The sequence below is a fragment of the Bidens hawaiensis genome, unplaced genomic scaffold (genome assembly GCF_021521415.1).
Source record: "Bidens hawaiensis isolate Kalapana, Puna unplaced genomic scaffold, B.hawaiensis_p1.1 tig00018669_1, whole genome shotgun sequence".
In the NCBI taxonomy this organism is placed as follows: domain Eukaryota; kingdom Viridiplantae; phylum Streptophyta; class Magnoliopsida; order Asterales; family Asteraceae; genus Bidens; species Bidens hawaiensis.
In genome coordinates, this window is record NW_027492830.1 from 357,179 (window position 1) to 372,199 (window position 15,021).

The following is a 15,021-nucleotide window of genomic DNA, read 5'->3' on the forward strand; positions in this document are numbered from 1 at the left end:
AATCCCCAAAGTTACGGTTATTAATTTAAATGGAAAAACGCAAGTTATGGAACCGGGATCATAAGATAGACCCTTGACAGAAAACCCGAACAGGACCCTTGAACTTCAAGAAGACGCCTATGGATTTCTAACAAGTTTTAAGACTCACCAGTTTTTTATTAAACTTCTTACGGTTATTTAATTACTTATGTCTAAGTATCTTTTATGACGAAAACCTACCTTACAGCGCGGAATTCAAAAGATAGCAAAGCAAACCCAATTAACTTAATTGACTAAGCTGACAATCAAATCTAGACGGACTCCTTACGAATAACTAAATCTAGCAATCCCCACAAGCAAAAATCTATTAATAGCCTATCAATTTACAGCTTTTTAGACTAGCAGCTCACTTTTATTTGTTTAATTGATTTTATTGTTTCTATGATCTTAATCGATATCAATCATAAACTAGTCAAGAACACACAGTAAATGACCTAACAAAACCCTATCCTATGAAACAATCAACAAGGGCAATGTGAAACAATAAATTCAAATAAACAAAACCAAGCAATCATACGCATCAACTAAATAAAACTCAACCGTTTACTTAGAACATAATATCCATAACGAAAACGAAAATCCAAATAAAATCAAACCGAACTAAGGTTCATCACGACCTAGGTAGCTTATAAAGTTTAGCCTAGCATCATAAAGTCTAACTCAAACGAAGTAAATAATAACGAAAACATGGTGAAATAATAAAGAACGAAAGATTAAAGGCGATAAAACCCGTATTCTTCGATCTTAAACGTCTAGCTCTTCACCGGATGTTCTCTTGCCTTCAAAATCACCACAAGACTCGAAAATATCCTTCCAACAACTCCAAAATCGGCTGGCTGCTTAAGGTTATGTCAGGATTAAGTTAAAGGTGTTTAAATACCCAAAACAAGGCCCGACAAGAAGCAAAAACGAAAATAATCTTGCCCAGCTGTGCCTAGGCGCCGTGCCAAGGACTTTTAGCCTTCTGCCTCCGCGCGGCGCGGCGTGCTCCTCCATGGGGGCCGGCCAGACCGGCCTGGTCTGACCGGTTCTCTGTCCAGTTCCTTCCTGATGCGTTTCGGATCTCCGTTTCGGCTCGTTTTTCGCCCTTTTTCATCACGATCAAACCCCGGAACCTACGAAATATAAAAACGTTAGTAGTATACAAATATCGACTAAAAACGAACAAAAGCTATTAAAATATTAATTAAAATATACAAGGGAAACATATATATTTAGCATTATATCAACCATGATGATGATGATGGTCATGATGAAGAAGGTGATGAAGTGGAGGAACATGATGAACCTTTTGATGAACCGGCTGCTGAGACTGAGACTGAGCTAGAAGCAGACATTGTAGTGGAACATAGATCCAAGCAGAAGAACGACCAAGGCAAAAGAAAAACTGGTGAATCATCAAGAAAGTCTGCTGCTACTGCTACTAAGGAGGAAGAAGAGGAAGAGCCAGAGCGTCCACTGAAACACTTGAAGAAGGCCAAAGATTCAAAGAAGTCTTCACCTTCCAAAGTGCCTCTCATTAAGTACGTTTTCCTTCGATTACCGCTATGATTAGTGAAACCCTAGCACCCACACCCTTTTCCACACAAAGCACCACACCACAAACCACCACCTTACCTGACCCACACATAGGATCACCTACCACCCTAGCCAAGACCATAGAAGCCCTCAAAGCCAAACAGATAAAATTTACCAAAGCCCAAACCTCAACCTCACCAAAAACCAAATTCAAAACCAAACTCAAATCACCACCCAAATTCAAATCAAAAACCATACCTAGGATTATTCTCAAAACCAAGCCCATGCCTAAATCAAAAACCCCATCACTTAGAGACGAACCCGTCACACCTCCCGAAACTTTACCATCCCCACTATATGAGACCATACCATCCATATTTGAAAATATTTATGTAACCACCCAAGACCAAACCTTAGCCTCACCTAGGACCACCGCAATCGTTACCTCACCAACATATCAATTCACTTAACCAATTAGAGGCAAAACTTTCTGGTCCTCTACATTCACGTCATCCATACAATCCCAAACCACCACATCAACCATAGAAACCACAACCAAGCCAACCAACCTACCGCTAGCCTTAACCATATTATTCCCAACCTTATCCCTAACCCTACCTATACCATCCACACCACACTCAAGCATATCAACCACACCTCCCTCAACCCAAAAGAGCCCAATCATAGCTTCCACTTCCCTTTCAAGTGGCAAATCGAAGAAGTCACCAGTGTTTCGAGATCCTATCCTTGATAGGTTTAAGGCATTGGAGGAGGCAAATGAGAATCGTGCCAAGCGTGAGCTTATGTTGATCAAATTCATCAAGGATCAACAAGCTATCAATCAATAAGTTACTCGACGACGTGAAACTCTGGCTGATCAATTGGCTATTTTACAAGATCAGCGTGATTTGGATCAAGCCCGAATTACAAGTCGGAAAGATGGGATTGATATGTTGCAGCATAGAATAAACAATCAGCAAGAGTTGATCAATCGTAACTCGTTAAGAAATGCTGATCAACATGTTGGGCAAGAAAGAATCGAGTTAAGAGTATCCAAGCTGGAGACTGATATTCCCTCCTCCTCTAACTTTGCAAGCAACTTTAGGAGGGAAATTACTCCACACGTGATCTAGTTTGGGTTGACTTTGAGCGTCTGGACTCAAGAGTTGATTTATTGGAGAGTGGATCCAATAGGGATGTGGATAGGTTGATGGGTGATAGTGTGAAGCTGCGTGACTGGCAGCAGCTTGAAAGAGAGTTGGAGGAACAACGCGACAGTCAAGGTTGCGTGAATGAATCATTGGTTAACCGATACCTTGCCGTGATGGAGGTGATGCGGTTAAGTGATGAAGATGTAGAGAATTTGAGAATGCATCTCATGGAGACCTTTCGTGGGATTCTCCGTGTTAATGAGCCAAGGACCGAGCAAAGCAATAGACGACAAACCGCTCTAACTAATCTAGTCGCTGATGCCGAAAGGGTCAGAGCTCAAGGAAACTTGTATGGGTTCCTATACACGGGTGAAACAAGAAAGGATGCTGGTGAAGGTTGCTTAAGTGTGAAGGATGTCGTTGAGCCTACTTTCGCTACTGAAACGGTTGTAAGCACTGAGCTAGTGGTTACTAATGCCGCTACAACTGGGCAGGTCAGTTCCACTAGTTCACAACTTGTTGCTCCTACTTCAGTTGAACAAGTCAGTGCTATTTTTACAACCGCTTTGATTGAATACTTTCCATAACAAGTAGCTCACGATGGTGGTGGAGGTGATGTAAATGGTGATAACGAGGATGAGTCTGATGGTGAAGACGATGATGGTGATAATGAGAATGAGGAAGATGATGAGGACAAGAATGATGACGATGATGATCACGAGTAAGATAGTTTTGATGATCCTCGTGATAGTGATGGTGGTAATGGTGATGATAGTGGTGATGGTGGTGCCACTGGAGAAAATAAGGCGGCGGAGGAGGAGCCACCAAGTGAAGCAAATAAGACACGTGAAACTGATGTTGAAATTGAGGCTGAAATTGCCTCTATTTTTAACGTTTGTTCTGCTGCAGGTACTGAAGCAGTGGAAATAACTGAGGACAGTGACGACGACATAAATTACTCACCTAATCCGGACACTCCGGAAAGGGTGATTGAAGAAACTGTCACTCAAGAACCTGTTGTTGCTCCCTCTACCAAGTCTGCTCAAAGGAAGTCTAGTAAGTGCATCAAATACTATAGTGTGAGCAGGATGGCAAGCATGAGGTGGAGATCAAGACCATACCATGACTCATATTCAATTATCTATGCAAATTGGCACAAGGATAGCAAAAGCTGGGCTATTCGGCGTGTGAAAGGCGATCTTGAAGCACGAGTGGAAGATCAACTACCCGAAGTTCGTTGTCAATCCGGGTAGGTCTTACAAGTCAAAGGAGATAAACCCATTCGCCAACAAGCCATCCAAGAGTCGAAGATACAAGATGCCAGGCGATCATGGAGAACCAATTTTTCACGGCATGCCCTTCGATGATGACTTCATGTTTGACTTCGTTGCTTGGGAGTTTGACATCATTCATGGTGAAGTCATCATTCACTGTGAACGCACTCACGAACTGCGGTTCTCTGATGAACACGAACTAGCAGGTTTCGGACCAAGTGACTTGAAAAAGCTTGTCAAGTCACCACTGTGTACTGTTGAAGATGTCCGTCGTGACAACACAGACGCGATCATCGGAAAATTCAACAAGTTTGTCCGTTTACTTGTTGAACATCAAACTTTCAAGAACAAAGACGATATCTTCGAGAACGAGTCAGAGTGAGATTGATGATGAAAGCTAACAAGACAAATACTAAAGACTAGAGGTAGATTATAAGGCCCATTTTGCGATAGTCTTTCGTATTTGTATGTATTGTAGTGTTTATGTATTTGTTAGCTTGTTGAACTTATCTTTTGCAAAAACCTTATCCTTACAACTTACAACTCTCTCTTTCTCTCGGCAATAAACATACACGAAACAAGATCCGAAATCTCGGTCCTCACTAGTGATTTCCGCTAGCTAGTGTGGAGGTTGATCCAAGATAACTAGTTATTGTGTTGTTTGATCCGGTCAATGGACCTACATTCATGGGTTAACTTAGCTAAATAGTTGGTGTAACAACAAACATAAACATTATAGAGAAGAACTGAATCATCGAAGATGTTCTTCACCTTTATTTTGAGTTATGTAGTGTGTCTCATGCATCATTTTGAGACTTTTCGTGGTACGAAATCTAAATCTTGAGACTGTACATGTATATATACTTGCAACAAAGTTTCTTAAAATAATATGTTACGATGGTTGTTCAATCTTAACGTAGGAGAAAAATATAGAGTGCAATTTGCTTAATAGGCCACTTTCTGGATATGCTCTAGTATACAACATAAAACAAATATAAAAAAAATTGATTGATGTATATTTGTATTTTTTTAATTCAAACCAAACACTTATCTTACAAAATTACCCACAAAGTAAAGTTTTATAATGATGATTTATTCGATCAACCTTATTTAGTAGAGGTGGCGGTACAACATACACATGCATGGTTATCTAATTATTAGCTAGAGTAGACACCAATGAAGTTGGTGAGACGAGAACCCACATAAAGTTTCCCATTCTGCTCCTGAACCAAGCTAATCGTTTTATTGAAGAATTGTGTAGCAAATGACACTATTTGCAACACCACTCCATTCGAATTGAATCTCACTCCTTGAGGGGTGAAGAATGGCGTTGGCGGATATAATCCAACTGAAACTGCCACCCAAAACTCTCCTAATCTTCCTGCTCGCTTTATCTTATTCGGGTTCCCAGTTGTATTTATCAAAAGTTCCAACTGATTTGCTTTGGGTCCCGCTAGCCAGTATTTTGAAATTCGTCGAGCATTAATCTCAGGTACCAGAACAAATGTACCATCAACACTAACTGCGGGACCACCCCCACCTGAGAGACCACTAAGCACAACAGATAGGTCTCTAGTAAGCGGGTTGTAACGCAATAATCTACCAGTTGAATCAGCAAGGAATCCTGATTTTGTGGTATTTCTGCATCAAAATAGATACTCAAATTCCGTTTCGTTTTGGTTGGACATGTGCAACTAAGACAAGGTTAGTAGAAACTTATCCTTAATTAATTGGTTTGAGTCAATATGGGTGTACCTGAGCTCATAAGTCAAACTAGCATCAGTGAAATAAACATTGCCAGTTATCAAGTCAACATCAACACCGGTAGCAAACTTGAAACCACCAGCAAGCTGAGTTGCAAGGCCACCGTTGGGTCCAACAACTAGAAGCCCAAAATACGCATCAGCTATGTAAAGAAGGCCGGTTATGGGATTAAAGCTAAGAGCCATTGGCCTTCCACATATCGGTCCCATATCTGGATCAGTCGTGCCATCACAAAGTTGCTTGTTCCTAATAAAGATATAAAAAATGGAGAAACAAATAATAAGATGACATGTGTATCCGAGAAATCACACAACAACTTTGGCATTTTATTTGTATATTTGCTTTATATAGTTTAATGAAAAATCAACTTAGATAACTTATGTCATTTATGCATATATTGATTGTTAAATATTGTGTCAAATATATTAAGTTATTAACTAACACTGGTGACATAACGATTTTGGAGGCCAAAAGCGAAGAAAAATTTGTGGCCCTTAATGTGAGTGCGACCTAAAACCTATGGGAAAAAAAAAATTAGAACATACAATATTTTTACAATTACCGAGCAGTTGTCTTTTTTTCATATATGAAAATACTATATTTTCAATTTTGTTTTAAAAAGGGGAGTTTGATTTATGTATACTGCAAATCAAAGAAATGTACATATTTCATTTTATTTTAGACTAGGTTAGATACCCGTGTAGAACACAAGTTAGAATAAATAAATTTATTTAAATAATAACATAATGTGAAATATAAAAAAAAGGTTCAACATATATAAGGATATAATATATGGTAGAATAAATTACACAATACACAATATGGAATAAAAGTTGAAAATTCATAAATTTCTAAATATTTCTTTGTATACAATACAGTAGAAACTCTATAAAATAATACACTTAGAACCACCAAAATTTATTAATTAAAAGAGTTATTAATTAATCGATAAATCAATAATTATTAATTTATATATTAATTAATATTTTATTAATTTATAGTTGAATATTTAGTTTACAAACACCTTTCAAGCTTCCACTTAATTATTGTATACAATGCATGTATATCAAATGAACGGTCCAATTTGAAAGAAACCTTCAATCTCATTGAACAATTTCACGAAACAAAGCTATTAAAGCGGCAATCACATTGAACAATTTCTTGTTGAGCTATGAGAAAACAACACCAGAAGTTCTTAGCATGCTAAGGAAAATTAGAGACGAGATTCAATGAGAAATTGATTTTAACAAAAAAACAAAAGACAATTGAGTCATGTTTCAAGAAACCTTCATAAATCATTCATGTAATATGCTATATATAAGAAATTATTAATTTATATTTTAAATGGGGTCTAAAGAAATTATCAAAAATGTATTATCTTATACTTTTAGCGAATTATTAATTTAGCACCCTATCCCCGAGTCGAGACCGGCAAAAAAATATTATCTTAGAGAGTTTATTAAATAATCGAGTATTAATTTATTGATTTTCTATTGTATTTGTAATTTTGTTGTAACTTTATCCTTCATATTATAATAAGTAGAAATTAAATGAAATTTATAAATATTTCTTTGTATACATATGTGTACATTGCATAACTAGAGATTAAATGAAATTATACACATGTGTATAATACAAAGTTGTGTTTTTATGAAACCGGAATGAAATATAGAATTTTGTTTTTTTTTACATTTTTAAAATTTTTGTTTTATAATTTTTTTAAAAGATTTTTTTGTGGCTTAAAATGGTTCTCAAAGTTCTCAATTTTCAAAGGGTTTGTGAGAACTATTTTGAAATTGAGAACTTGAGAACCATTTTGGACCACAAAAAACCCAAAAATAAAAAAAATCATAAAACAAAAAAACATAAAAATGAAAAAAGTAAAAAAAAAAAACAAAATTCTTATTTATCATTCCGGTTTCATAAAAAAAGTCTCGGTTTAGCTAAATTATACACATATGTATAATATGTACATACATGTTTTTTTTTCATACACATATGTATAATTTAAGGTAAATGATAATGTATATATGTGTGCATTGCGTAACTAGAAATTAAATGAAATTATACACATGTGTATAATACAAAGTTTTTTTTTTGATTTTTATGAAACCGGAATGAAATATAAGAAGTTTGGTTTTTTTACTTTTTAAAATTTTTGTTTTTTTTTGTTTTATATTTTTTTTAAATCTTTTTTTAGAGATTTTTTTTGTGGCTCAAAAATGGTTCTCAAAGTTCTCAATTTTCAAAGGGTTATTTTAGGATTCTTACCATATATATATATATATATGCACTACTTTCAGGCTGACCGTGTAACTAACGCTTCTAACTTCACTTAAGCGTTCTTGAACGATATAACAACTTTTTTATGATTTAGATAATCAAGCAAAAATAAACAAATAATGTTCGTTCATTTACGTTCAAGAATATTTAACATATATCCAAAGCATGAAGGCTCATCATCTAGATTAATATATTAAATTAAATATGCTTTTAATTGTACGTTAATGTGTGTGTGTATATATATATGGTTATCCTAAAAATAAGTAGTTTCCTAGGAAGACTAGGAATAAATCATAGCCACTGGACCATGTTAAAAATGGTTGAGATTTAAAATTACCAAAAACCGACATAGTTTTCTAGAATTACTCTTTCACCATTATAACCGACATAGTTTCCTAGAATTGTTCCTCCATCATAGGTTGTAATGCCAAATGTCAAAACTCTAGTGGTTTCTTATCATTCATAGGAAACTTCTTATTCTTATTTGAATCTTTTTCTACATATATATATATATACATAGTCACACACACACACACACACACACACACACACACACACATATATATATATGGGCAGGTTAAAGAGGGATCTCAAAAAAGTGAAGAACTGAGGAACTATACATTTTATTTTAAAAAAAATAATATAAAGCTCGTTTTCACATGTAAAAAATTAGTTTTAGCATGGACCTTTTTAGACTTTTTACTTATAAATACATGTAGAAGACTAGACATTCCAATAACATAAATTAATTTTGTAGAATTTTTTTAAATGAAAATAAATTTTTTTTTGAAAACGTCTTATACATGTGTTTATATGTAAAAAACATTAAAAAGATTATGTAAATATGTGTTTTTTTTTCATGAAAATGAATTTTTTTTGTATTTTTTTACATATAAAATAAAGAGTTCCCCACTTTTTTTGATTTCCCTCTTGAACATGTCTATATATATATATATATGTAACATCCCGAAAATTCTAGAATAATATTTAATATTATACCTGTGTCGGGTGAATTATTTGAGTTAGTGGGATAATATGATAATAAGGCTTAAGGGGTAGCGAGCTTGGTTAATAGAATTAAAGATGGACCAAAAAGGAAATATGGACCTTAGGTCCATGGGCTTAAGGGAGTATAAATACCCCTTAAACCCTAATCCTTTCCATTATTATAAAAATCTACACCATAGCCTACACCTTGATAAAAACACAAACACTATCCTAAAACCCGAGCCGAAATCCGAAGGTGAAAACCGGAGCTTGTTGGTGCTAGATCGTCGTGAAGAACCAAGACAACATCAAGGCTTAACCGTGTTCGTTGTTCGACTCGTTTAAGGTACGTTTAGAATCAGAAATCATTTACTTAGGTTCGGATTCATCTAGAAGTCATAGATCTGTGTTAGTATGGTAAAAACGAATCCAACGAAGCCAAACTTGCTGAAATTGATTACAGTTTGATAGGTTAATTGTTAGTATGAAAAACCCGTATATATATGCCTAATCGCACCCCTTAAACATTGATGTTTGGCCGATTTGATGGTTAGGGTTTGTAGGCGCTGTAATTCCGAATCCATTGATACCTAAATCGTGATATTTGGTTAAGAAACGAGGGTTTAATTGCAGATCTGATGAATGTTGACTATTTTGTGTTCTGGAAATTTTGACTTTGACCCTAAGTCAAAGTCTGGATAAGAACAGGGATGATTCGTTAAAAATGGTGCAATTCATTATGGTAGCGAATCAGCTCACCCAGTTCGTTACATCAAAATTAGGCTAACGAATTGGAATAGCGAATCAGGTCATGATCAGACAACGAATCAGAATGACGAACCAGGTTAACGAATTAGCTAATCAGACCTTGAATGATAACGAATTAGGTCGTGTTTTGATAACGAATTAGGCTTAAATCGTTATGGAAAACAAGGTGGTGAATTAGATAATGATTTGAAATCCTAATGGAAAATGTGATAAGACAACTAATGGAAATAAAATTTTTCCAAGCTGACCTGGCAGCTTAACCCCATCCAGGGGCTCTGCCCCTTGGACCCCTCTAGGGGTTGCCGCCCCTAGAACCCCGCTGTCAGGGGCGCTGCCCCCCGAACCCCCGTTCGTTGAGGGTTGTAAATAGACTTGAAACGCGATATAGATAGAAATAGTTAATTGATACGTGTAATCGATATACAGTTAGCCGTGCTAGCTAAAGAAAGGATTAACTACTATCGGTGAACGTAGCAGGATTCAGGTGAGTTTCTAGCCCCATTCCTTGTTATGTTTTCGGGGCTGTGTGCATACTCGATGTGATAGTTAATACACTTACCTTAATTGGTAAGTGTATGCCTTGTATGATTTATATGTTATCTATATATGTCATAAATGAAAATGAAAGCTCGTCAGTACGTGAACGATCTTCGGATATTGCACGTACTGTCAGGTTAATAAAATAGATATGCATATTGTATGTAATGTAAAGATGATTGCTTGTCGGTACGTGAACGATCTTCGAATATTGCACGTACTGATAGGTTATAGATATAGATTTGAATATTGTATGTATTCTAAAGATGATTGATTGTCGGTACATGTACGATCTTCGGATATTGCATGTATTGCCAAGAATAGTGATTGTCTCCTTATATGGATATTAAATAATAAATTACGTACAGTGTTCCTTTAATGGAAAGCATAGTGTTCCTTTAATGGAAAGTACAGTGTTCTTTTAATGGAAAGCATAGTGTTCTTTAATGGAAAGCATAGTGTTCCTTCTATGGAAATATATAGGATGTTCCTTCTACGGAAGTATATAGAGCGTCCTTCTATGGAGAATTTATACAGAGCGTCCTTCTATGGAATATATATATAGCATGGGCAATAGCCATGGTTCTTTTAATCGATATTATGTGACGTTCCTCTTATGGATATTTATACAAGTTTAAGATATGTATGTATGTAAGATATGTGTATGTATTGTATGTCGCCTGATTAACTAGAACTCACTCAGCGTAGCTGACTTTTAGTATGCACGCAGGTGAATATGACTAAAGAGCTAGCATGAAGTTGACACAAGGCATGGATTGAACGGATGACATATGAAGATGAATGAAATGGTGTTTTAAATATGATGTTTGTTTTCATGCTTTGTATCGAATGATTTAAGTTAACATTTCCGCGAAAGTTTTAATTAACTCTGATTTGTAGAACTGTGTTTATGAGTAAATCCAACGTCCAAAGTAGGGCTACCGGGTTCGGAGCCTTACAATATATAGGGTGAGATCAAACAAAAACTCCTCTTAAAGTAAAACTTAAAAACTCCTATAGAATTATTTTTAAATTTTTTTTAATTTTTTTTGTAGTTTGTTTTTTTTCCCATTATTCTTATATGTTGATATTGTTCAAAAATAAATAAATAACTTAGTCGGTAAGCCCATCGGTGCAGTTTTTACGTGCAATAGTGTGTATTACATACGTGCAAGAGTGTTATATTGCATAGAATATACAACACTATTGCGCATATTTGATAAACATTATTGTAAATTTGCAATATAAGATTAATGCGCACATCGAATACACATTAATATGTGTGTAATACAACACTAATGCACATGTGCACTACTTGGACTTTTATTTTTATTTATATATATTTTTTTTGCATATAATACAACACTATTACATATATACAATGCACAAATATTAAAGATATGCAATTAAACATTGTTGAACATAAAAATAGATAGTATTACACATGTGTAATACAATAATAATGCACTGTATTACGTATGTGCATTACAATGTCTTTTTTTATTTTTATTATTTTTCGATGTAGAGTAACAAAATATAAGAAGAGTGGAAGAAACAAAAATTTGAAAGTATTTTTTATTTTTTAATTAAAAATATTTTTTTAGGATTTTTATAGTTTTCTCTCTATGGATGAGCTTTATCTTGATCATCTCCACATATATATATATGTGTGTGTGTGTGTGTGTGTGTGTGTGTGTGTGTGTAGGGAGAGAGGTAGGCTCAAAAGAGATTTACAAAAAAATAGGGAACTGGGGAACCCCTTCCCAACCCTTGATCATTTTCTCACATTCTTATGATACACTCTTAATCACCTACATCACATCATTTTTGTAAGGAAAAAAAACAACATTTAAAAAAATCAAAAGAATTATTAAAAAAATATAAAACAAAAAAAATGAAAAAATAAACAAAAGTATAAAAACTGAAATGTTTATCTAGCATCCCCTATTCCAATAATAATAATAATAATAATAATTCTCCGTTCAGCCTTCGGGTTTAATATACATACACGTTAATTTAATTTTTATTTAATCCAAACCCATATATATATATATATATATATGGTGAACAAACACATGCATACAAGAATGAGTATACATATAGCATGACCTTGTGGGAGTAGTATATTCGAAATCCACGAAACCAATGCTAGGGCCTAGCCATCTTAGTATCCTACCATCGATTACAGTTGTAAAGGGACCTTCTGTCAAGACAAGCCCACGGAAAGCAGCTGATTCCGGGCCGGTGACCCTGGGAGGCAATTCGATCTTACCAAAAATGGAAAATTGACCGTAAACAACAACAAAAGTGTACAAAAATGCAACAACAAAAAGCAACGATGGTGTTAGAGTGACCATGTTGGTTTGGATATGTATGTGATATGATTTAAGAGTATTGCACATAGCTCTTATTTATAGGAAATAAATCACACAAGAAAATAATTAATAAGAGTGCATATTCGAGAAATCACGCAAGAAAATTTTTGACATTTAATTTGCATATTTGCTTTTAGGATAATGTTAAAATACAAACGGTCACATAAATGGTAAGTGCGAGAACAATCTAGTCCATTGATCTTATATTTGAATTGTTGTGATTTACTTAAGAGATTAAAATCATAAAAGGGCATAAAAAGTTTCTCTTCGTTATATGCAAAACAAATGTCAATTTCTCCATAATTTTCAAAATTTAATAACTTTTTCATACGATAATATTTTTATTTTAAAAAATCACCAAAATAACAAGCAGTTTTTATTTTTTATTTTTACTATGAGTATCATATTGTTATATAAAAAAGTAAAATTAGTGGGTTTTATACATTGTGTTATTCGATGGTTATTGTATTTTTAAATTGAGTTTTTTTTATGTATTGTGTTATAAAAACAAAAATTATATCATTGTGTCGTTTTGTTCTATTGTCTTTCTTTCATTTTTTTTATTCGTCATTGTGTATTTCTATTCATCTTTGGGTTTTAGTCATTGTGTATTATGTTCATTGCCTTTTGTTCGGGATTGGCATGTGGGACGTTTAGGTCAATGTGTAATATGTATTTTCCAATGTGTTTTACGTTTCGTGTCATTGTGTAATATGTATTCACAATTGTATTTTACGTTTCAAGTTATTGTGTAACATGTGTTCATCATTGTGTTTTTATATTTGATAATTTCTTGTTATTAATTCATTGTATTTACATATTAGGATTACACAACGATGCTATTAGTATTAATAAAAATACACAATGATGAGTATAAATGCACAATGACGAAAAAAGACACAATGATAAACAAAAAGACACTATGACGAAAAGAGACCCAATGACAGATAGAAAGACATAATGACATAATTTTTATTTTAATTTATATAACAAAGTCATACTCATGTTAAAGATAGAAATACGCTTGTTATTATGATGAATTTTTTTAAATATGATATGAAAATGTTATAGACGTTTTAAAATAATGGGGAATTGACATGTGTTTTGCAAGTGGAGAAAGTAAATGTGTGTTATTACTTTTATGCCCTTAACACTTTGTTACCCACTTGACATATGTCAATTAACTATAACTTCTTACACCTCTCATTTTTGTAAGCTTTGTAAAATAACTCAACCGTTGCTTTTAATAGTTTAATGGAGTTAAATTTAGATAACTTAAGATCTAGTTATGTCATTTAATTGTAGTTATAAAGTTGTTAAATATTGTGTAAACTATAATGTATAGGATTTTAACTTCAATGAACTGTTCTTGAATGATATAATAATTTTCTTTAGACCTGTAAACGAACCTATTGTTCAGTGAACTGTTTGTGAATGGTTCAATAGAAAGTTTGTTTATGTTTGTTGATCTAACAAATGAACAAGCATGGACAAAAAATTTTGTTTATTTAATTAAACGAATGAACATGAAAACAAAGTTTCGTTTGTTCATTTATGTTCGTGGACATTCGTCTATGGTCATTCATTTATGTCCCTTTATGTTCATTAATGTTCGTTTGTGAATTATATACTTTTAAGAACTTATTCTAATGTGATTTTGAATGAATCATATCCTTAATATTTTATGTTTATTCGCTTGTGTTCATTTAATTGTGTTTATTTATGTTTGTTTGTGTTTGTTCGCGTTCATTTTTTAAACGAAGAGAAATAAACACATATATTTGTTCGCTTTAAGTGTTTGTGTTCGAGTTCGTTTAAAGTTAAATGAACAAACATGAGCATGCATTAACTTTAATGAGTGGGTAAAAGAATGTGTTTTTAATGTCTAATTTCGTGTGTTTTAACTATCTATATATATCGAACACGATTACTTTGAGATCTTTTATAATTGCTGGTTTTTAGCGCTTAATATAGCTAAACGGAGCTTAATGGAAGTTATTGGGGTGATTCACGAAAGTTCAAATGAAGACGAACGAGGCAGGTAATCAAGATATGGAGGAAAAATGAAGAAGACCAGACATGCCGCAAGTTGCGCTGTTAGAACCACAATTGTGGTCCTGTCTAGTATGAGTGGTCGCAAGCAGGTGCGCAAATCAGCCAATTTTGGGAGAAGGCCGCAACTTACGGTCTCAAGACCACAACTTGCGGCCTAGTTAATAAAAAGACGCGGAAATTGGGGTATTGACCCCATATATAAATATTTACATTGGGGACAATGTAAAGTTTAAGGTGGAGGTGTGCGATTGAATTTGAGAAAGAAATTAA

At 34.0% G+C, this 15,021-nt stretch overlaps 1 protein-coding gene across 1 annotated transcript; it reads right to left on the reverse strand.

Moving 5' to 3' along the window:
* Positions 1–5,139: 5,139 nt before the first annotated feature.
* Positions 5,140–12,743, reverse strand: LOC143556689 (protein STRICTOSIDINE SYNTHASE-LIKE 12-like). Its single transcript, XM_077045954.1, has 3 exons — positions 12,431–12,743; positions 5,738–5,992; positions 5,140–5,623 (listed from the first exon to the last, which is right to left on the reverse strand). Exons 1-3 carry the CDS (start codon positions 12,721–12,723, stop codon positions 5,140–5,142), a joined length of 1,032 nt encoding a protein of 343 aa, XP_076902069.1. The 5' UTR covers positions 12,724–12,743.
* Positions 12,744–15,021: the final 2,278 nt, after the last annotated feature.